The sequence below is a fragment of the Pseudorca crassidens genome, chromosome 18, assembly GCF_039906515.1.
Source record: "Pseudorca crassidens isolate mPseCra1 chromosome 18, mPseCra1.hap1, whole genome shotgun sequence".
Classification (NCBI taxonomy): domain Eukaryota; kingdom Metazoa; phylum Chordata; class Mammalia; order Artiodactyla; family Delphinidae; genus Pseudorca; species Pseudorca crassidens.
Window position 1 is genome coordinate 56,000,381 of NC_090313.1, and position 24,662 is coordinate 56,025,042.

Below are 24,662 nucleotides of genomic sequence, written 5' to 3' on the forward strand. Positions count from 1 at the left end.
TGGAGGAAACTGTTAATTTCCAGATCTTTCAAGATGCCAGACTGGTTAGTCAGAGGATTTCCAAGCTTGTTCAAAATACCTCCCTCCCCGCTTCAATCTTCACTCCTATGATTCCATTACTTCTTTAGCCTTCTTAAAAAAACTATTAGAAAAGAGATCTTTTAAAATGGTACCTGTGCTCTCTAGTTTTGAAGACATAATATCAGGTATTAAAGATGGAAGATAATAAGTTGTTATAATCAAACCTAACTTGCCTTCTCGGAGTTCAAAGGATTCATTAATCAATCAGATGATGTGCTCACTGCTCGCTCTTATCATTATGTTAAAGATGTGAACTCAGAGACTTCCCGGGCTTCCCTGGTAGCGCAGTGGTTGAGAGTCCGCCTGCCAATGCTGGGGACGCGGGTTCGTGCCCCGGTCCGGGAAAATCCCACATGCCGCGGAGTGGCTGGGCCCGTGAGCCATGGCCGCTGAGCCTGTGCGTCCGAAGCCTGTGCTCTGCAGCAGGAGAGGCCACAACAGTGAGAGGTCTGCGTACCGCAAAAAAAGATGTGAACTCAGAAAGCCTTCGCTGCTGTATTAAGCCCTGCGTGATCCATTACCTGTTCTTTTCTTCAGCCGCAACTCTACTTCTCCACCTCATACTGTGGTTAACACCCATATGACAATTCTTTTCAGAACATGAAAGAACCAGCAGAGCTCTCCTTTGCCTCTGAGCTCTTATAAAGAATCCGTTCTTTCCCTCGGCCTTCTTTCCTTCCACGCCACCCCTCCATACCTGACTTGGTCCAGCTAATGAAAGAGAGTTAGGTCTCACTTTAGATGTCACTTCCTCCAGGAAGCCTCCCTCAACTATCCGAGATTGGCTTAGGCATCCCTTCCGTGTGCTCTGGTAACTTATCATGTATCATGGCACTTATCACTCTCTGTGTTAAGGGTCCAGCCATCTCCCTGATACGCCGCCTCAGGTATAGTAAGTGCTCAGTACATATTTATTGAATGAATAAACTGAATACCTATGATTTGGTAAGTAATAAATTTAAAAAATATTTTCCTTTAACACATTCCAAAATATTACAATAATAAATAATACGTTAAATAAATAACTTCAGTGTAACCATTTGTAAAGTTCTAAAAGTTCCACACCTCACGACCAGAGACACTTAGCTAATGGGAACTGTTTAACATCATTTCTGGAAAGCCAACGTTAATGATTTGCACAAAGTCAGTGTTCAATGAATTCTTATCAGTAAAGAAATTAAAATGTAAGGTTTTGAGACACTTTCCGGCTGACACAAAAAGCAGAGGTATCATTAAGTGATTTTCAGGTTCAAGTTAGCGGCCCTATGATATTTTCTCTGGGTGCTGCAGTGCCCACCCCCATCCTCCATGAAGATGAAATGCAAATAGCCCCACTCTTCCAGCCCCCCAGTTTCTACCCTTCCCCCACCTCTTCAGCCTCCACCCTTGTGACCCCCGGCCTGCTGCCAGCCTCACTGGGTGTCCACAGGGGCAGGGCTGCGTAAGTGGGAGAGGCAGGACTGGGCAGATAGAATGACACCCGCTTTGTTCTGGGCTCAGTGACAGCTGCTACCCACCAGCTGGGTCAGGCAAAGCTTCTGAGGTCCTGTCCCGTCCTCTGCTTGGAGTCCCTCAGGTCCTTCCCCGGGCTAAAAAGGCTAGGGTAGGGATGAGAGGAAGGGGCACCTGAGGAAGACTGGCCAGGCCCCTGGGTGGGTGGGTGGGCAGGCAGTGGTGCAGGAAGGAACGTGTCTAGTAAAGGGGTGTCTTGGGCTGGAGGCCGGGGAAAGGGAGGGACAGACTGGACCCGGTCTGGATCAGACCTTTGTACTGAGGGCAGCTGCTGTATCCTGGGGCAACGGGAAAGAAAACACACTTGACGGCTAGATTCCAGTCTAGGTCATAACAACAGTTAACATTTATGGTGCGTTTCTCTTCCTTGATGCTTCTATTATCAGCTCTGAAGAAATAGAGTTCTATAAGCCTTGTTCCTCAACCTGGGCATCAGACCTTCTCCCGGGAATAAGTCCCTCTCTCTTTGGCATTTGGTCACTTTTCTTTCCACTAGCTCCTTCCCACTTGCCTAGAAACATGATTGCTTCCCTAGACTACAAACCAACACCAAACTCCGCCCCCCAACAAAGTTCTTGAAGAGTATGTAGTCCACTCTCCTTACTGCTCCTGCCTTTGTACCACGATTCCTGCTTCTTCTACATCTTTGATGGGACTCCTACACGCTAAGAACTCGACATGCTGGCTCTGTTTCTTACAAGTTCTGTGACCTCAGGCAAATTGCTTAATCCCTGAAACGTAGTCCCCTCATCTGCAAAATGAGGATGCCAAGAATTACCCCATGTGGTTGTTCTGAGGATTAAAAACAAAGGGTCATTTACTTAAAAGGGAGCTTAAAAAATCTGTTACGTGTAAACTTTGGCAAAATCTATGGTTTTCTAATTCCAGGAGCTGCTAATTGCAGAGTATATGACTTCCCTCATTGAGGGAATGAGGGGCAATGTTCCCCATCTAATTTATGTGACATAAAAGTCATATTCCCTCCACTTCTTTTCCTTTTCAGCTGGAGCTTTTTTATGTTTGTAAGGAGCACCTATTTTATGCCAGACATTTTTACTACAGTATTTCATTTAGTCCTCAAACAATACTGGGAAATTGGTTTTGTTAGGCTCGTTTTACCATGAGGAAACAACTTGCCCAAGGTCTCAAGGTTAATAAGTAGAAAAGCAGGAATTTGGGCACAGTTCACTTTAATAGCAAATCCCATGCACCGTCCACTCAATGTTAGTATACCTCAAACGGCAAAGGGCCAAATCTCATTCTATTTGCCTTTATTTCTTCCTTGCGTAGTTTTCCAAAAGAAAACACTCCTAACCTGCTCTGAGAAAACCACTGTATAAACATCAGGGAGAATTAAAAAATACAAGATAGCAATAGATAGTTTATAAGAGAGGAACTTGAGTTAAAGTGTTTTAGTTATTTTTGTTTGTTTGTTTAAAATTATCTTTAAAGAAAGGGGATGAACATATTGACTAATCTTAGGTGCTACATCTGTACGTTAGTTTTAAGGGTAACCACTAAAGAACTGAAATAGAATAGGTATAAATTCCAAATCAGTAGAAGTGTTCAGAAAAAGGGAGTATATTAAGAAAATTCAACGACTAGAACAGGAGATGAGAAAGGAGAAAAAAGAAGCAAAGAGGAAGAAAGTTAAATAAATACGAAATGGGAGGGTGGTAATAAATTCAAAGATAATGATCATAATGTGACAGAGTGTGCTAGTTTTCACCAAAAATCCATTCCCTTTCTTTCATGGTTATAGAGTTGTGGTTGAGACATGGCTACCCCGCTAGTGGCCTCATTTTCCTGCTCCTTTGCTGCTAGGTGTGACCATGTAACTAAGTTCTGGCTGATGGGATATGAGCAGATGAGAAGTGTGTCACCTCTGGGCCTAGGCCTTTGGGTTTCGGTTCCATGCTTTTTTCTTCCTCAAGCTGGAATTCCCTAATCTGCTTCTACCATGTAGATAAAGGCAACACCCTGGAGGATGGAATAGCAATATGGGGCAAAGGAGCCACTCAGCTCCCTGGACCGCTTATCCCAAGAGTGTTTTATGAGAGAGATATAAATATTATGTTTGAGGGATGGCAGGGAGGAAGGAGCCTTTTACCCTAATTAATATACATAATAAATGAAAACTGGTTAACATAGACTACTAAAAGGCAGACCCTCAGATGGAGTAAATAATACCAAAATTCAACTGCTATTTACAAAAACACTTAAAAATAATGACTCAGAATGGTTTAAAATGAAGAGATGGAAAGATGTATACTAGGCAACCACTAAGAAAAAGAAAGATAATTGTATCAGACAAAATAGAATTTAAGGTGGAAAAACAATGGACCGATAAACACCTAATGAACTTCACTAGGCAACCTGGGTTATAGTCCTGACTTTGAAATTTATACAGTGGAACCCTGGGCAAATTGCTTTATTCTTTTCTAGTTTCAGTTTCTAGCTCTATAAAAGATGATAATAACACTATTTGCAGAGTTGGGAGTTAATGCATGGGGAACATTTTCTACAGCCATAAAAATATAGTAAGTCAAATTCGATCATATAATTCACTCATTCGACATTTATTGAGCACTTCCCATGCATCAGAAACTGTACTGAGGGCTTCCCTGGTGGCGCAGTGGTTGAGAGTCCGCCTGCCGATGCAGGGGACACGGGTTCGTGCGCCAACCCCGGTCCGGGAAGATCCCACATGCCGCGGAGCGGCTGGGCCCGTGAGCCATGGCCGATGAGCCTGCGCGTCTGGAGCCTGTGCTCCGCAACAGGAGAGGCCACGACAGTGAGAGTCCCGCGTACTGCAAAAACAAAACAAAACAAAACAAACAAACAAAACAAAAAAAACTGTACTGAGAACTAGGAAGATGGCGTCAGTCACATTACCTGTCATCAGAGAGATTATATGTAAAAGAAAATGAGTTTAATAAAGTATTCTACAGCATTATGGAGGGAGGGGTGTGCATTTTGTCTAGAGAGAGTGGCCAGCAGAGTCAAAAAAGATTTCATAAAAAAGGGTGACTCTTAGGTTGATTCTGGAAAGATGATCGGTGTTTGGACAGGCTGAGTAAGAGGAGGGGTATTCCATGAGAAGGTACTGTATAAAAATAAGTGGCCTGACAGGGAACTGCATTCGAGGAACTCAGAGTGTTTGATGAGACTGGAGAAATAGATGCTGGCTAAGGTATTGGGACTTCATACTACAAGATGAAGCCATTTGAAGTGCTTATCCAGGGAATGACTTGCTTGATTTTGCATTTTAGAAAGCTTATTTTAGCCATGAGGTGAGAGATGGCAGAGGTGGAGGTGTAACCAGCTGAGGGGCTGTGAAACTAATGAGGAAAGGAATGCAGTGTTTCAGGGGCTTGAAAGAAAGGACCTGAAACCAGGCAAGAGCAGTGAAATGGAGAGAAGGTGATGGGCAGGAATGTCTGGTCCACGGAGGTGCAATGGGGGAGAGAAGGGGAGCCTGGGACAATTTTCAGATTTCTCCTTTGGTTGACTAGGCGGATTGTGGAGACATTTACTAGAACGAGACTAGAGAGAACAGGCAACTGGCAGGAAAGTTAACTCCTGTTTTAGTCAAGCTGAGTTTAAGGTCAGTGGGACGTCTGGGTAGAAATTTCTGATAAGAAATTGGCTTTACAGACTGGAGATCTGGGATAGGGATGGACACTTTACGAGTTACTAGCACATGGTTGGTAGTTGAAGTCATGGGTGGGTCTGGATAGACCAGGCAGCATTAGAAACAGACCAAGGGCAGACTATTTAAGCACTCCAACATGTCAGAGATGGCAAAGGGGCTGAGCAAGATGGTTAGAGAACTGGAAACTGAAGTGTCACAGTGGCCAATGGAAGAGATAGTTTCAAGGATAAAAGTTCTGGTCCCCAGTGACAAATGCTGCAGATATTTTAAATAAGAAGGGAATTGGAGGTGGAGGGGGGAAAAACCCAACGGCTTAGGGAATTTTGAAAACCATAGGTGACCTTTGTCAGGGTCGACTCGGAAGAAGAGTGAGCACAGAAGTGGGTTTGCAGGGAAGAATGAGTGGTAGATGAAGAAATGGATGTGAGAATATTGAGAAAAGGCGTTTATCTCCCGAAGAGCTTGGCTGTGAGGAGGTGGGGACTGGAGACAGACTGGATCAATTAAGTGTTTTGAAAATTTCATTTTGTTTTAAAAATGTGTGAATATATTTGACATGATTAGGGGCCTTGGGAAGATGCTGACAGAAGGAGCCTGAAGGTCCAGGAGACGGAATAACCTGTGAAAAGCCATTCTTGGATTGGAAATAGATGGAAATCGTCTTCGATGCCAAAAAGATGATCGGAAACGTTGTTTTCAAAGGGCGGGACGAGGTGACCTGCCATTTATTGAGCAGTCACTGCCAGTCCCTTCCCCTCTAACTTGAAGGTAGTGCTCGAATAGGAAGACAGATCGACTCCTTAGCAGGGTTTTTTCCCCATGAAACCGTTAATCATTAAAAGTGAATAAAAGAAGTACTCCCTCAAGCTTAACCCCTCTGGCAGATGCTAACCCATCTGCAGTGCTTTTAACGTCACAAAGAATAAACCATCCCTAAAGCAACTGGTTCAACAGCGGCTGTGGAATGCAGTTATCTCCCTCGCTCTGTCGAAGTCGGTTACTGTCCAGCGTGATTTCGTTCAAGCCTCAGCGCCCAGAGGAGGGGAGGTGCCTGCCGCGCGGGCCGCCGGCGTCTGGAGGGAGGCGGGCACTGGCTGCAGACACCGGGAGAGGGAGACTCGGGGAGAGGGGCGCTGGAGGCGTCTCCCGGGACTCGCAGCCACCGCCGTTCCCGTCGCCAGCGCATCGGCCGGCCCAGCCCGGGCTTTCCCCGCCGCTCCCCGAGCGCCCGGCTGCGGCTCGGCGTCGGTCCCCGGGGGAGGCCTCTCCTGTCCCCACTGCCGCCCGGTGCCCCTGACCACCCGGCGGCCGCTTTCGGTTCCGCGCCTTATAAGGCCTGACAGGGGGGTCACGTGCGTCCCGGGCCGCCCGCCGGGAGGAGGGAGCGGCGGGGAGGAGGGGCGGGAAGCGGAGAGGAAAAGGGGAGGGAGCCGGGGGCGGAGGAAGGAGCGAGGGGCGGATTCTGCGGCCGTGGGAGGCGGTGGTGGTGGCTGCGGCGGCGGCGGCGGCGGCGGCGGCAGCGGCGGCGGCGGCGGGGAGCGGACCGCTCGGAGCTGGACCGAGGAGGAGGAGGAAGAGGTGGAGGTGGAGGAAGGGACCGGCGCGGGGGCGGGAGAGCGCAGCGCGGCGGAAGCCGGAGACGGCGGGAGGGCCGGTGGCTGGCCCCGGGCGGGAGCCGGGGCGGCGGCAGCAGCGGCCGTGAGGACCGCGGCGAGGGAAGCGCATCCAGCGGCCCCGGCGGCGGCGGCGGCGGCGGCGGGGGCCCGGGTCTGCGCGCTCGGGCGGCCGGCGGGCGCGGGCCGGCGCGATGGAGCCGCAGCACGTGCGCCCCGCGCCCGGCGCCCGCAGCCCGGCCTGGGAGGAACCGGTGGGTACAGCGCCCGCGCCCACCCCCTCCCACTTCTCCTCTGTTCCCCACCCCCGCCTCCGCCCGGGCCGGGTTCCGTTCAGGAAATGGCCCGGGATGAGGTCCCCAGCTGCTTCCCAGCCGGGACAGCGCTTCCTCCGCCGCCCGGGCTCCTCCTCGCGCGCCTCCCGGAGCGCCTTTGTCCGGCCAGCCGAGACTCTCCTCGAGGGGCCGCCGGCGATCCTCTGACCACGGCCCTCGGAGGACTGTTTCCGTGCTTCATCGACTTCTCAACTTTTTACTTGATTTTAGAGCGAGGAGGGTGGGTAGGGAGGGGGAAAGGAGAAACCCACTCTGTGGGTCCGCGTTCATGGCTCGGAGGAAACCGGTTTTCCCTCCCGAGACCGCGCCCTGGGCCGTCACCTGGGCGCGCAGGTTCCTAGAGATACGCGCTGGCTAGGCGGATCGCGGCTTGAAGCCCAGAACCACGCCTCCGCCTCGTGTTCGCCGCTAAAGCCCCGGGCTTTTCTAGGGGTCAAGGGGTTTGCCAGGGATGAAGCGGGAAGCTGACCTCGATTTCGACGAGGATTTTCCCTGCCCATACAACGCAGAGGTCGGGTAATTTTAGGGGCCAGAGTAACGTGTGCGTGTGCGTGTGCATTGTGTGTGCGAGGATAAGGATCAGGAGCCCGGGGGGCTTCGGATTTGGTCCCTCAAACTCCAACTTCTTTCTGCCAACTCAGTCAGAATCACCTCGCATCTCTCCAGTGATTCTACCCCGAAACCCCCGTCTCGCTCAGAGCTCTGTAATCCTGTGTGGGCTGCCTTTTCCCTGGCATCGAATTTTGGCTCTCTACGTCCTGCCTCGATGTTTGCTACTCCGCCTTGGTTGAAATTCTTGAACCTATTTGAAAAGCCTCGTCCGAAATTTCTGGCCTCATCAGTATTTTGTTCAACATGTTCGGATGCTCTTTTCCCAGGGACTCTGCGTTATCTGCTCAGGCTGGCCCCCTGCCTGTTGAGAGCTTCTAGGTCAGGTGCTAGGCTTGGTTATCCTTTTTTTTTTTTTTTCTAATATGTACACTCCCAGCTCCTTCAACTCTGATCCATCTGTATCTGCAGCTGTCTTTGCTTTTGTAAATCTGAACATGTTGTTAGGTTGCCAATCTACTCGTATTTCTTCTATTGTGGTTATGCCTGGGGATTAAATTATTCTTGAAACTAAAAACAATTCAGTTTTGGAGTTTAAATCAAAGATCACTGAGAACTAAATTCAGTGACCTGGTTTTGTAACTTTTTTACTTTTAAACTCTCCTATGTGAAGTCTTTTTTGAACTTGCATACTTTAAGCCAACACCAATCACAATGAAAAATACTTTAGGATGCTGATGCCTCAACTACTTTGTGCCTAGAAAAACAGAGGAAGACTTTCATTTTTGCTTTACTTATAGTGACGAAAATGAAAATGTTCATTTATTAGCCTTTGAAGCTAGAGCCCGAACAGAAATACGTGAATGAATTGTGACACTTTGTCCAGCTGCAGAATTCTCCTAAAAAAATTAGGTTTATTTTCTTTAAACACTGAAAGCCTTTTTATTTACTCAACAGGTATTTTGTACAGCACCTACTATGTTCCAGGACTGTTGGAGCTGACAGCACAGGCACAAATCCTTAAATCCTCACAGAGTGTTCATTCTGAGTAGACAGAGTGTCTTGTTTCATACATATTAATAGTTTACATTCAGAGAGTCCAAAAAAAAAAATCTTCAGAGATCTCATGTGTGGTATAAAATGATACTTTTGACAAAGTGATTTTATTTGAAACCCTGTGGCCAGCTATGTCTGACACAAAGTCTAAGAACTAATAAAGGGGATTCTCACTTAATTTCTTAGAAAAGTTATCCAAATTACTGAAAAGTGGCGTATACAAGAAAAAAGAAGGGGTAAATTAGGGGAAATAGAGTATTTAAATGTTAATTATTTCAGACGTGTGGAGCTAAGTGGGGAAGTACCAACTTAATCTAAGTATGTTGAAGGACAGTTTTCCTTTCAAAACAAATTTCATCAAAATCAGGGATTCTTGAACTTTTCTTGGATCAGTGATCCCTTTAAGAATCTAATCAAAACTATGAACTCTCTTTCTCCCCAAAGTGTACGCATGCAACATACATATAAAAATTTAATAACATTTCAAGGGAATCACAGAATTCCCAAAACCAAATCTGTGGACCCTCAAAGACCTTGGGTTAAGAACATCTGCTTTGATCTGGACTCTATTTTGCTGTCATTTAAAATCTGTTTTTTAAATTCAAATATAGGCAATTTTAATACTTTAAAAGTATACTCATTTACATTTATGAAAAGGAGTATTCAATATTGAACAGGCAGTATTCACAGCACACAGATCCTGTTGCATTATCCCTTACTGTATATGCCAGCATACATGTAAGGATTTACTTTCCTTATCCTTTTTTGCCGGACCCCAAAATGATGTGATTCTACATAGAACTATTCTGACAGAAGAGTAAACATAGTTATCAGGAATCGATGCTGAGTAATAATAAAGAGAACGGCAAGTCTAACTTGAAATGCACCCATGTCTGGAGCTGAGAAGCAGCTGCTGGCCATCGTGACTTTTCTGTACATGGAGATGAAATGAAGTTATTTAGTTAAGTGAGGGCATTTAAATAAACTGTTAGCCTTATCATTACTCCACCTAGGGCACTGGGCCTACAAGAAGATAAATGTTAGCATTCAGGTGTCTGTGTATTTTCTTTAATGCTAGGTCTGGAATGTAATGAAATCAGTGGAAACAGAGACATTACCTAAATTTCTAATTAATTAAAAAATACTTTGGAAATAGGTGGGTAGGAAGATATTTAGCCAAGCAGCCCTTACTTGTAGATAATATCCTGGGGGAAAATGGATAGTTAGAATTCTAGCCAGAACTTAGAAGAGTGTGGGAGCATTTACAAAGTAGTTCTTAAACAGTGCAGGGACACTAGAGTACCTTTGACTTGTTAAAATTTATTTTTATATCCAAATGATTTTTATGTAGTTGGCTCTGGTGAAACTATTCAGAACTACTGAAAAATTAGGAAGGGAAGAGTTTCAAAGGAAAAAGGGCCAAAACATAACTGAGAGTTTACAAGTATATTTATGTATTAAGTCTAGACGGCCAAAGGTTTTTTGCCTTAGGTACAGTGATGAGCATATGTACATGGAATTGATATCACAATTAATTTTGAAATCTTTTTCGTTGAGGTAACAACTAAGGAAATTTTAATGAAGTTTTGAATGTTAAATTCTAAATGTGGAATAGTGTATTACGGAAGTAGTTTTAAAGTTTGAATGAAAGCAGGTCTGTACCTGTTCAACCTGCAGTGTTCTTTGCATGGTTCCCATTGATTAGAAACTTGAGTCCTAGAACCTAACTCTTTTTAAAGTGCCTGTGTACTTGGGTTCTTCAGAATATAAATGTAGACTTATTTATGTTTGATATAATATTTAATGTAAAACCATAGAACATGAGATTTAAAAGTTGCAAATGGATATTAAACCTCTTGTTATGAGTAGTGATCAATAAGAATGTAATTCAAAAAATCTCTATAGATATTAATGTTAATATTCATAAAGTTGGTATCAGAATGAGAATTGGCTCTAACTTATACATCTTCAATATAATAGTTTTTTTTTTTTTTAAATGGGACAGAAAGCCCTATTAAGTAGAAACCTAAACCTAATTTAGTGGTAGCTTCTATTTCCATTTCTTTTTGAATGTAGTGTCTATGTGGCTTATGTCCAAGTTTGTAATAGTGTGTTTGTGATATGTTGTGTTCCAAACAAAGATTTCAAAGTAATAATAAATATGTAAGACACATCTAAGAAATTATTTGAAAATCTGAAAACGCCAAGTAAGGAAAAATTCAAGGAAATCTTGTAAATTAAAGAAATAATGTAATATGCCACATATTTGAAATTTGTTTTAGTTGCTATTTTGAGGTACATTAAAATGGTTGCAAATATTGAGCTCTTGACATTGCTATTATATTTTTAAGGGAAGCGAAGTGCATTGCAAGTATACAATATACAGCTTAAATATTGATTCTGGAAATTTTGCAGATAAAACCTGCAAAGTTGCTAGTGGGTCAGCTACTTTAAATCTGGGATTATTTGAAACAGTTCCTCAGAAGAGATGATTGAAGAAAAGAGGGATTTTTCACGAGCTGCCTTTTGTGGGAAATGATGCAACATTCCTTCACTTGCTTACACAGTATTTCACTCTGAGTATGTGCTAGGGAAATTGTAGAGCAGGGATCACTTATTTAGCATGAGCAGGCTAAGACTGGCTGTGCTTTCAAAGTCACAACCAAATTTTAGAACTTGTTACAGGAGTCTTTGAAGAGCAGGGATAACTGAGGTTAATTTTTTATGAAGTAACGAATACCTTTACTTTGAAGCATTAATTGCCGAGCTTTTGCACGGGAAGCTATTTTAATATTTTTAAGCGATCAGTGTTTGAATCAGAGTGAGAAGTGTATTCAGTCTTCTTTTTAAGATCACAGAATAGGCATGGACATTAAACAATGCCTTTTCCTTTAATCACTCTTTGCCTGGCTTCTGGAAAATGTTACTTATATAAAATTTTAAAGCCTAAAGTGTGAACAGAAACATATTATAATTGACTAACTTTTGTTGTATGATGTGGTAAGGTGAATAGAACATTAGAATAAGACACATGATTTTGACTTTGGTCCCGCTTGTGACTTTGGGCCTCAGGTTCTTTACATTAAAAGAGAGGTCTGAACTAGGTTTAGTCTTTCAAAAGGCCCTTTACTAGGCGCTCTTATTTACATTGTCAGACCATTGGACTTGTCAGTGACCAAACAGTTGGGTTGGGATAAAGGCCATTATTTTGATTTTTTTTTTTCTCTGAAAGAATTCCCTTCTCAGCAGTACGTTCTTTGTAGATATAGAATTGCATTTTTACAGAGCCATAAGGGCTCTTAAAGTTTATTTTCCCACCTCCTTCCCTTCCTAAAGAAGACAACTGAGGCTGGAGAAGTAGCCTTTATCAATTAGTATTACCTGGCAGCAATCTCCTGTCTTTGCACATTCAAACTAATCAGCACATTTTACATTTCAGTCAATTTAATCTACCGTGTGGATAGACAGTGGTATTAGGATTGCATATTGCTTCTTAAAATCTCTTAGAACTGTTAGTTCTGTCACAGCAAATTATTGAGAGTAAGACTGAAACTAAAAACAAACAACAACAACAAAAATCCCAAACTAAAACATCCCTCCCTTAGTCTGGAGGACCCTCAAAGGTCATGTCAGTTGAAAAAATTCGAATGAACCCTGAAGGGCACGAACACGCTAAAGAGACTGAATGCTTTCCTTAAGTGTGAAGAGACTGCATAATCTGGCAGGGACTTTTTGCCCTACTTAAAAACATAGCTAACACCAGTTTGGAATTCCCTGTGGACGACAAGAGGAATCTGTCATTTTAGTCTCTTCTCTCGGAAGCCCTCCCACACCTACAAGGGTTCTTTGGCACGGGGCGTGCACAACGCACCGCGAGGCTGCTATTCCCAAGTGTCCGCTCAGCCCGCTCGCGGGGGACGAGCTGTGAGCGGTGCCTGCCGCCTGTTGATCCCATTTCCTCCTGCTCTAGTCCGGGTTAGGGAGTGGCTCTCCCAGGACTTCCAATGTTTTCGTGCTCGGGCACTGGTGTTCACACAGCTCCAGTGCATTGTTTTCTTCCAGGCAGTCTCGGTTAGCGCTTCAGCTTAGATATTTATTTTGCATTCTGTCGTCTCGGGCTGCGGGTACTTGCTTGTCTCTCCACGCCCTGGCCAGTTTCCTGTTAGCCAAAGGGATCGCTCTTTCTGAACCAAAAGTTCTCAGAGCCGAGTGGAACCTCCCGGAAAATGCTCTTCTCTTCCGTGTGCGCCGGATGGGAGTGGGGGTGGGCCAGAAACTAAAGGCCACGGTCGGGAGAGCTGAAAGGACCCGAACCCCTAGGCGGAGGCGGGAGAGGTACGGGTCAGCCGAGAAGGGCTCCGGGGTCCGGAGACAAAGGGGGCAGCGCCCATCCACCTCGGGGCCGGAGGGGACTTTTACTCGTGGGAACTGTGCGGCGAGGCCCAAGTGTCTCTGGAGAGATTCTGGGTCCAGGAGGTGGCGGGAGCACCCAGGGGAGCCGGGAGGAAGCTAGGTTCCCTTTCTACTCCCGGGGCCGTTCTTGCCGCTGCTGCCCGGGAACCGAGGGAGGGAGCCTCGCTACTGCCGTGCCTGCGGGGATGGGCTGCGGAGGCTTCGCGTCTCCCCCGCCCTCCCGTCCGTCCTGGGGACCCCAGACCCTAGGGGAAGTGGGAGGTTGTCCCAATCCCTCTGTCGCTCCCATCCTCTCTACCCGCGCCGGTTGTATTCCGGGTCAGGAACCCTGTAACATCCCGAGGCTGGGTGCGCTGCCGTCCCATTGGGCCTGGGTCCGTGTCCCCTGCGCCCCACCGCGGTCGCCACTCAGGCGGGAGCGGAGCGCGGGATCCTGGAGGGCCCCGGCCGCGGGAGGCGTCTGGTCCCCGGCGACCCTTCCCCCGCGGGGCCGGCTGGGGGAGGGGAAGATGGCGGCGGCGCCTCGGCGCGGGGCTCCGGGCCCGGCTCGAGCAGAGCACACCTACTGACCACCGCCGCCGCCCCCGCAGGGCGGTGCTGTGTCCCCGCAGGAGTCGGAGAGGATGGCGGGGGCCGGCGGCCAGCACCACCCTTCGGGCGCCGCGGGAGGAGCGGCCGCCGCGGCCGGCGCTGCGGTAGCCCCCGCCACTGCCTCGGCCGGGCCCGGAGAGGATTCGTCCGACAGCGAAGCGGAGCAAGAGGGACCCCAGAAACTGATCCGCAAAGTGTCCACTTCGGGGCAGATCCGGACCAAGGTGAGGCGGGCCCAAGGGGAGCGTGGAAGACGGGAGGCGGCTGGGCGGGGAAGAGGAGAGTGGGCGCCTGGGGCGCAGGGCGATCCCGGGAAAGTGTGGAGCCGAGGTGAGGGCGGGGCCTGGGCCCGGAGGCGGGGCCTGGGGGAGCCGGACGGCGCGCCGCAGAAAGGGATTCCCGGCCGGCGCGCTGGGGCCTCCAGGGTGGGTTCCGGGGGAGATGGGTGGGCAGGGGCGGAGGAGAAAGGAACCAGGGAGCGTGGGAAAAAGCGGAAGCGCTGTTTAGAGTTCCCACTCAGGGATCTAAAAAGGAGTGTTTCATTTTTGGTACTACCTGCCGTGCAGTGGTTCGGTAGAGTGCGTTGCGCAGGGAGCGAAGTGCAGGCTGACCAGCCAGAGCTGCAGTGAACTTCGCCACCTTCCCTTCCCGTGGGCAGCAGCCTGCCTCTCCCTGGCCCACTCTGAGAGGGTGGATGGGGAGGTGACACCTGCCAGTCCCTGTGCCCCTTTGCTGCCCTTTGGTAAATGATGCTCGCGGTTAACCGCACCCTAACGCGGCACAAACAACAGACCTCGAGTTAGGTTCCCGCTAAGTGCAGTGTTCTTATCTTATCGACACACCCATGGTTAATTTTAATAATGAAAAGTAACTGCTTTGTGTCACGTGGAGATAAGCATGCTGTGCTACTCTTTATGTAGCAGGTACTGTTGACCTGTGAGGGCTCAAAGTTGAGAGTTTTAATTTAATTTTATATGTATATATAGCAAATGCTTACGACTGACTGAAGGATTATTTATACACTCTAATTTTCATCATACTGTAGAAATCATCACGCTGAGAGTCAGTTATCACGGGGGGACTTTAACGAGGAATTTGAAAAGGGAACCAATAAAATCATTGGATATGTGTGCTCTTTAAGAATAAATTTGCAGAAGTTAATTCATTCTATACCTATTTTTATGAGAATTTGTTTTCTAAGGTTAATGGACCCATATATGAAAATAGAACTTTTATTATATGTCTGTGGATTCATGTTTGCACCTGCCTCCTTATTTTCTAAAATAAATATGTGTAAGCACACACACAACTGCTAACAAGCTGCACTTAGGGAAGAGTCAAAGATGCTTCTTTTTTTTTTTTTGGTACACGGGCCTCTCGCTGTTGTGGCCTCTCCCACTGCGGAGCGCAGGCTCCGGACGCACAGGCTCAGCGGCCATGGCTCGCGGGCCTAGCCGCTCTGCGGCATGTGGGATCTTCCCAGACCGGGGCACGAACCCGTGTCTCCTGCATAGGCAGGCAGATTCTCAACCACTGCGCCACCAGGGAATCCCAAAGATGCTTCATTTTTAAGTGCACATCTTGTAACCTCCTTTTAACGGTGACATTTTTAATTTAATATAATTTTGATAAATTAAGGATATGGAGTTTAATGTATTTTTAGAAGATTAAGGCTAAACAAAATAGGGACTTTCCTAACAGAGAGTACCTTTAACATTTGAAATCTTAGTTAAAAAAAAAAAGTTCCCAAAACTGTGTTAATAATGGGCAAAATGGCAGGTTTTAAAAAAATGGTATTTTTATACATTCAACTGAAATGGTAAAAATTCCATGTATACTTACATCAAGATTGACCAGTAAATTTATACTGTTTGGAAGAAAATTTAGAGATAACTCTAATTTGAATTGAGTAAAGTCAAACAACAAATTTGTTGGGAGTACCACTAAAATTTGAAGGGTTCTTGAACTCATGATGATAGCTACGACTATACTCTTTAAATTTGATATTATCTATGGTTTGGGGTAAAGCATCTATATCGAGACTAAGAGTAAATTCAGAAAGCATGTTTATTCTTGGTTTTCCATTTAACTTTCTCACAAAAATATTTAGCACATAATGTTTTGCCATGATTAGGGATAATTAGTGATCATTAAATGAAACGTTCCTTAAATTTCTAAGATGTATTTATTGAATTTCAGAAGTTCTGTCTTTTATACTAGCTTATACAAGTGCATACAAGTTCATCAACATTATCATATATGGACACATGAAATCAGGGCCTAAACTGGCTGAAACTGGTGGGCCTTGTCCTCCCTGCCTGTCCCAACCCCCCAATCCAGACTGTTCATCTCTGCTACAGATTTCATCAGTTACATCTCTTAACCACAGGTACTGATTCTCAGGGTTGAGGGCAGGACAGTGGACAGAATTCATAGAATGGGAACTGCTAAATTTAACTGTTGGTTTCCAGTCTTCAGTTATGATCCAGATGAGAGTTAAGGGAAAAGATCTTTAGAAAAGGACAGACACTCTTGATCCCTTCCACAGGTGTGTAAGATGGAGGAGACTGGAGGAGAAGGAGGCCCTGAGATTAGCCCAAGGCTCAGTCATATTTAAGACAGCAGGAGCTTGTATATCCTGAAGATAAACCAAGGGACCACTAGGTGTCACAAGTTGTGATTACTAATGGTATCTTCTGCCCTGGTTATGTAGCAGCCTGGGGTGGTGTTTGTGGCACACGCACACGTATTTACACGTACATATCCACGTGCTTACATATGTCTGCACATATATGCTCTCTCTTTGGAAAGCACTTATATACAGACATACAAAGGGCCTACAGCAGAGTGAGTTGTGCATAGAGGTCGTAAGTATTTCTTAAATGAATGACTGTGTGTATCTATTACATACATACATATAATGCTTCATATATATGGGTATTATTGTTAAAATGCAGTACTTATTTTAGTGTCCTTTAAGATCCTTAGGATCATAAAACTGTTTGGTGTCTAGTTTAGGTCTGGAGTGAAAAACAGCCAGTAACTTAAGTAATTACCTTATTTGAAGTGAAGTGAAGTGAAGTGAAGTGTTCCTTTTTGTGAATGCTGGTTAATGTTTTAAATAATTTGAGTATTAGTGAAGAACCTTAAGTTAATTGTGGCATTTGGAAGGTATCCAGACTTTTCTTAATTGAAAAAGTAACGAGTACATACAGTAAGACGTTCAGACAGTGTGAGAGGATATTGGTGATGGTAGAGTATCCAGTGAAAAGTAATCTTCCTCCCACGTTAGACCACATAGTCTCTGTCTCAGAGGCAATTGTTGACATTTTCTTGGTGTGTTTCCAGAAAATTTCTATGCACATACAAGGATATATGTGTGTGTGTGTGTGTGTGTGTGTGTGTAAATATGTAGTATTTAAAAAATACTAATGAGAACATTCTCTACACATTCTGCATCTCGTTTGTTTGAAACATGGAGATCATTTCTCTAATGCTTGACTATGACTACCTCATTCTTTGTAATGATGGCAAAGTATTCCATTATATTAGGTTGAGCTAAGTGAAGTTGCTCTGTCAGTAGGTCAAAATGGTAGAGAGTAGGGCCGGGAGGTGGGGAAAATGGGGAGAAGTACACACTTTCAATTATAAGATGAATATGTTCTGGGGATTTAATGTACAGCATAGTGACTGTAGTTAATAATACTAACTTGTGTATTGTGTACTTGAGATTTGCTAAGAGAATAGCAAAGTATTCCCACCACACACACACACACACACACTCTTAGCTGTGAGGTGATAGATATATTAATTAACTTAATTGTGGTAATCATTCCACAATGTATATGTCTATCAAATCATCACATTGTGTACTTTAAGTATATACAATCTTACTTGTCTGTTATACCTCCATAAAGCTGTTAAAAATGGTCCAACATGGGAAATTTCATACGGTTTAACCTGCATGTTATGTCATCATTTAATCAACCAGCTGTCTATGAAAGGAAATATGGGCTATTTTAAGACAACACTAATCTCAGCTTTTTTGCAGTGGATACGATGTACTTTTTTTTTTTTTTTTTGCGGTACGCAGGCCTCTCACCGTTGTGGCCTCTCCCGCTGCGGAGCGCAGGCTCCGGACGCGCAGGCTCAGCGGCCATGGCTCACGGGCCCAGCCGCTCCGCGGCATGTGGGATCCTCGCGGACGGGTGCATGAACCCGTGTCCCCTGCATCGGCAGGCGGGCTCTCAACCGCTGCGCCACCAGGGAAGCCCACGATGTACTTTTTAAATAAAGAATAAATAAGACTGGCATGCCTTTTAAATTAGTGTGGTTTAATAAAATGCTCATGTACATTTTAGTACCCTTGTCACATCCTCATATTGTATGCTCTTTGTTCCCGTTTTCATTTCCCATTTTTTCCTCCTGTTTCTTTGCCTTGCTGTCATCTCTACTATTTTTCTCTTTCTCTGTTTTTCACTTTTTTCCTTTCTCTGTATTAGCTAAATGGAATTTCAGGTAGTCTCATCTAGCTACCCAGGTGCTAAACGCTAGATAATTTTATGGGTGCCTCGATTTCCCCAAAGGAAAAAAAAATCACTTATATACAAAAGTTTAAATAGTGCTGATGTGGGGAAGCCAAAGGGAGCTGTAACTCATCAAATCTCTTCCTCTCTCTTTACCCTTGGCTGTTATCCCTAAATTCTTAGTCTTGTTTCAAGGAGAAGCTTGATTTTGCATTCAGATTTACTATTGTAGAGAATTTCACAGGTGTTTGCTGGGAGTGAGACATTCTGAAACAGCACCGATACAACCTCAGACCAGCTTGGTTTTGAACATGCGTGTGAAGGACAGTCGGTTTGCTTTTTGTTGGCCCATGAATACTGTAGTCTTTCATTTTGCAGCAAGTGGCTGGAGGAACATTGGTCAGGCTTATAGACTAGGACTGTTCAACCGTCATAAGCCAAACAGTGTAAACAAGTGGAGCCATCTCAATGACTTTTTTTCACACTGACTCATCTTGGTTAAGGTCTTGAAGCTTCATGTGTCAAAACTATTTCCTAATTTGGTTTATTATGCGTGCATTTATTTTTTTGACATTTATGTCTTCTTACAGTTAATTTTAATGTCCATAAATGGGTCTCTAAATTTAGGTAAAACATACCTAAACACTGGAAAGATATTCAGAACTTTGCAACATTGTATCTGGATTAGGACCTCTCTTTCAGCCCATTAAAAGGATAACCACCACATTCTTCAGTTGGTACCTTGGTTTTACTTTAACACAAAGGATGTATAAATAAACTCATATCTTTATGGTAAGGTATAATCAATATGGAAATATTGATTTGTATTTTTCACTGCTTTATGAGATACAATTTGTGCGATTAAAACATTTTTCACCATAAACCTTCGATAGAGTAGATTAGGGAAGACTTGCTCAGTGTTTTTCAGGTTGTAGGTGGCAGCCCATTAGAGGGTCATGCTGATTCATATCCAGTATTTAAAACAGAAACAGAATAGATTCAAAAATACTATTTAAGACTTTTAGCCACAGTTCTGCATGGAAACATTGGATTGGGTAATGATCCAGATAGGACGGGAAACAGAAACAAGGCCAGAAGATTGTTAAGAAATAAAGTAATATTAACAGGTTTATTGTTCAGAAACTCAACATGATGTGAAAGGCAAGTAAGAGTTTTTACATTTTGATAGGTGATGAGCAGGAAGATACCTTGAATTAGAATAATTAACATTCATCTAGGCAGAAATCAGCTAACTTTTTCTATAAAGGGCCAGGTAGTAAATATTTTAAGCTTTGTGGGCCGCAGTCTGTGTTGGAATTACTCAGCTCTACTGTTGTAGTATAAAAGCAGCTATAGATAATACTTAAATACCTATAGGAAGCTGAAATGTGGTATATGTCTATATGTGGTAAAATGTGACTGCATTTGTTCCAATAAAACTTTATTAAAGGATGTTAACATTTGAGTTCATAATATTTTTATGTGTTAAAAAATATTCTGTTTTTAAAAAAGCCATTGACACATGTAAAAACCTTCTTAACTTGTGGGCTGTATACTATCAGGTGCCAGAAGTATATATGGCCCATGGATTTGTCTTGTGGGCTGTAGTTTTTTGATCCCTATCCTAGGTGATGGAAAACGGTTTGCAAAGCACTACAAAGTTAAGGTGCTGTGAAATGCAATCAGTGTTTAGGGGACCAAAAATAGCTAGATTTCAATCCATTTAAAACCCTCATCTTTGTAGAACATTTTATTTTTAGCTTGGTTTGGTCTTTGCTTCCATTTTAATGTGAACTAAATATAGACTGGAAACTCTGAGTCTTGGTACACTAATATATGGTATAACAGCTTTCTTTCCATTTTGATTACAAGTTAAACATGATATCCCATTATTAAAGATAAGAGAAGTAATAGCTAATTTACTAAACCTTTACATATAACTTAAGATGCATTATTTGAAGGTATCTAAATTTAGAAAGCTTCCAGTTAGTTTAAGGTTGCATGTTTGCTATTGTGGTGAGAGTGATGGAAGGTTATATGAAACTACTGTTGTAAATGACTCGGGGCTCCGTACTGTTTCCAGGGTACAGTGTTTCACTCATATTGGATTTGTTAGGTTTTACTTGCTCAGGAAATACGTATACAGCAAAGGTTTTAATTAAAGAGAGTTTGTTTCATGTCTAAAAATAGACCTTTGAAAAAGACCATAACATGTTCGTTATATGTCCATGCCCATTACATTTTCCCTTGGCAAATTAGTTTGATTTTGTTGGGTATGGAGTATTTTTTTCTGTGAATATTTAATTATTTGAAACACATTTGTATTTTTGATTTGGTTAAGTGGCTTAAGATGGTCGATAGCCATTGTTGATAATGGCCTTAATTTAAGATTCAATGTACATTGTTTCTACTTTAGATTGTCACTTATTTTTTTCAAATGAATATATATGACAATAATTCCCCTCCCTGCCTCCCCCTCTCCCCCCGCTTTTTGTTAGAAGGATATTGGGAAGACTTGTTAGCCTCTTGTTTTCGTTTTTAATTTTTATTGGAGTATAGTTGATTTACAATGTTGTGTTAGTTTCTGCTGTACAGCAAAGTAAATCAGTTATACGTTTACATATATCCACTCTTTTTTAGATTCTTTTCCCATATAGGTCATTACAGAGTACTGAGTACAGTTCCCTGTGCTATACAGTAGGTCATTATTAGTTATCTAAGCCTTTTGTTTTACACCAAGGAAATATGATTAACTTTATCATGTGTGGAGCTGGAATCTCTAACCTTCTCACTGTGCGGTTTGAATACCAGGACTTTCTCAAACCATCAGATTATAATTTAGTATAATAAAGCTTTTTTTAATAAAGCTTGGGGCATTTATGTCAGAAATTTGAAGATACCTTTCTCCTTAGCATTTTATGGTTTACAGAGCAGTTTTATGTACATGATCTCATTGAACAGTTGCTTAAAACCATATGAATTTTACAACTGATAAAACTGAGACCAAGTTTGAACATCTGCCGAGTAAATGGCAGGGTTGGAACTCAAAAGCAGGACTTCGAAACAGTGGATGGCTTCCAAACGTCTGCTTTTAAGTCCCGTAAGCTTCTTGGGTTTTGAAACTTGACATCTACGGTGTACAAGTATGGATGTATGCGGGTGTCTCCTTACCTCTCCTGCCTCTTCTTCTCTCCCCTAAATTCCCCTCTCCTCCCCCTTCCCTTCCCTCCTCCTTCCTGCCCAGCCCTTTATTCGTTTGTTTAATCTGTGAACGTATCTGTGACCAATGTTTTAGGTATCCTAATGCCTTTTTGCAATCGAAACCTCTGTTTTTAGTGAGACGTTAAAGAGGGTATGTTTGAAAAGTGAATTGTGGAATAAAAAATTTCAGCTGAAATTTATATTAATTTTAATTACTGTTGGACAAATCATGGAATCGCTTTGAAAATGTCTTTAGAAGGACTAATTTAGAAGAAATGCTTATAGGTATCTAACACTTCAAATAGATTTTCAAAGAAAACTGTTATTTTCACTTTTATAAGGTAAGATGCTGTTTTTAAAAGGTCATGGTATAGCGCTAAAAAGAATTATATAAAGTACTTTTCCATTGGCCTATTAAGGCATAGTTGAGGAGAAAATATGAGTAAAATTTATTTTTAAATAAAAGGCTAAGGAATGAAAATGACATTTTGAGGGCCCGATTTTCTCCATCTGACTTTTTTTTTTTTTTTGCGGTACGCGGGTCTCTCACTGTTGTGACCTCTCCCGTTGCGGAGCACAGGCTCGGGACACGCAGGCTCAGCGGCCATGGCTCACGGGCCCAGCCGCTCTGCGGCATGTGGGATCTTCCCGGACTGGGGCACGAACCCGTGTCCCTTGCATCGGCAGGCGGACTCTCAACCACTGCGCCACCAGGGAAGCCCTGACTCTTTTATTTAGATTAAGAAAGGGTTCCAGGGTGTATACCTGAGCAGGCACACTGTTTTGAGTGGGATTATTTGTACAAACTCATATAGTACTTTAAAATTATGTTATAATATTATATGTATGTATGAATATATACTATCTCCGTGGTTTGTGAAGCATAGTGGTAAAATGAACACCTGTGAACCAGCTTTGGAATGAGAACATTTTCAACATCACGCATCTACCTGTGTGCCCCTTGTCTTTTCTACTCCTTTGTTGCCCCTCAATTCATTCAAAAAGGTATTTATGGTGTCCATGTACTGTCATAGGTGCCGGGGATAGAGCAGTAAACAAAACCAAAATAGATGAAAACCCCTGCCCTCATGGGGCTCACATTTTAATGCAGGGAGAATTTATAACTTATAAATATGTAAAGTGCATAGTATATTAGAAGGTGAGAAGTGCTATAGAGAAAAGAAGCATGAATGGGAGCGGGGATGGGGTAGGAAGGGGAAGGTCTTCCTGAGAAGGTGACATCTGAGCAATGACCTTGAGGAAATGAGCTACGCAGACCTCTGGCGGGGGTGGGGGCGGAAAGAAGTCAGGCAGAAGGAACAGAGGCTGCAAAGATCAAGAAACAAGCTACAACAAGGAGGCGGTCTGTGGGGCTGAAGTGGGGTGGGGGGATGGGAGTGGAGGGGAAGCAGGTGGAAAGCTAGAAGTAGGTTAACAGTAAGGTCGTGTAGAGTTCCTTGCTTGGGGTTCATGCATTCCATAGTCTGGATGGGCTTCAGAGGGCTCCCCAAATTTTGTGTCCACAGGTATGCCCCTCAGAAGACTAAAACCACTGATTTGTAGAGGGGAATTGCAGGACAGGCAATAAAAGACAGATTAAAAAAATACAAACACGAACTATAACCATCTGTTGTTGTTGTCCTTTGGAGAAATGCTAAAATTAGGAGTGGGTTCAGTGCAATGCAAGGAGAAACTCCATTGGACAGCAGGGTCCCTTGGGGCAGTTAGGTAGTGTCGGGTTTGCTTCTCAGCTATTCCATGTGCAATTAGGTGACCTTTACCATGTTACTTAACGTGGCAGAGAATGCTGTGCCCCTCAATATCTGGGTTCCCCCTGTCCTTCCTGGCCCGCTTTTAGACTTCAGTTCCCGCGTGCAGATAGGTGGGGCTGTGTAAACTGAGTTTGGGCCGCTGGAATATGCGTGGGCAGGATGTTTGTCACTTGGCTTCTGAAGCCATTTGTGGGACTCTCCATGCTTTGTCCCTTCTCTCACGTGCCAGACGGATGTCGATTATCCAGTGGAAGGAGCTTGGATCCCTGACTCATAGAGCAGAGCCTCTGTGATCCTGCCCCCAAGCCTCATTGGCCAAATTGGATCGTGACACAAAAGGGAAATGGACCTTTTACTGTGTTAAGCCCCAGAGATTTGGGTATTGTTTGCTACAACAGTTAGCATACTCTTAACCAAGACACTTCATTTCTCTGAACTTCAGATTTCTCATTTGCAAAATAGGGATAGTGATTCTGACCTCAAAGGGTAGGGATGAGGATTAAGGAAATACACAGTATGCTTTTGTATCCCTGATGATTATAATTCTTTTCCAAAACTGGTATAAAATCCTGATAATGCAGTTATTCCTGATACACGTGCCTTCTCAATACTGGAATCAGTAGGCTACACAGACCACTGTCCTTTGTTGACTATTTAATGGACTTGATAAAACTATATATATATATATATATATAATTAATTTATTAATTTTTGCTGTGTTGCGTCTTCGTTTCTGTGCGAGGGCTTTCTCTAGTTGTGGCAAGCGGGGGCCACTCTTCATCGCGGTGCGGTGCGCGGGCCTCTCACTATCGCGGCCTCTCTTGTTGCGGAGCACGGGCTCCAGATGCGCAGGCTCAGTAGTTGTGGCGCACGGGCTTAGTCGCTCCGTGGCATGTGGGATCCTCCCAGACCGGGGCTCGAACCCGTGTCCCCTGCATTAGCAGGCAGATTCTCAACCACTGCGCCACCAGGGAAGCCCAAAACTATATATTTTTACAGACCATTTTTTAAATATAGTTTTTAAAAACTATATTTGCAGTGTTTTATGAGTGCAGTGCAGAATATTAAAAACATGTATACGTTTGAGGAAAATTATGAGAGGAGTGTTGACCTCATGGACCCCTGGAAAGGTCTTGGGGACACTTTGACAATTGTTATGTTTGCACAATGTCTCTGGACTGATTTTTTTTTTTTTTTTTTGAGAGAGCGAGCCAGGAGGATCTCTGGAGGAAGAGCAGAACAAGCAGAGGGAAAAGCAAATGCGAAGGCCCTGAGGTGGAAACATACCTGAGACAGTCCAAAAATGTTAGGAGGCTGAGGGTGGCTTGGAGCGAAGTGACGGCGGGGGGAGTAAGTAG

At 44.0% G+C, this 24,662-nt stretch overlaps 1 protein-coding gene across 1 annotated transcript in view; it reads left to right on the forward strand.

Moving 5' to 3' along the window:
* Positions 1-6,691: 6,691 nt before the first annotated feature.
* Positions 6,692-24,662, forward strand: part of DGKH (diacylglycerol kinase eta) — a 182,084-nt gene continuing 164,113 nt past the window's right edge. Inside the window, exons 1-2 of the mRNA XM_067713236.1 lie at positions 6,692-6,832; positions 13,805-14,029. Coding sequence (XP_067569337.1) covers positions 13,838-14,029 — 192 coding nt within the window. The 5' untranslated portion in view covers positions 6,692-6,832; positions 13,805-13,837. The remainder of the gene's footprint in view (positions 6,833-13,804; positions 14,030-24,662) is intronic.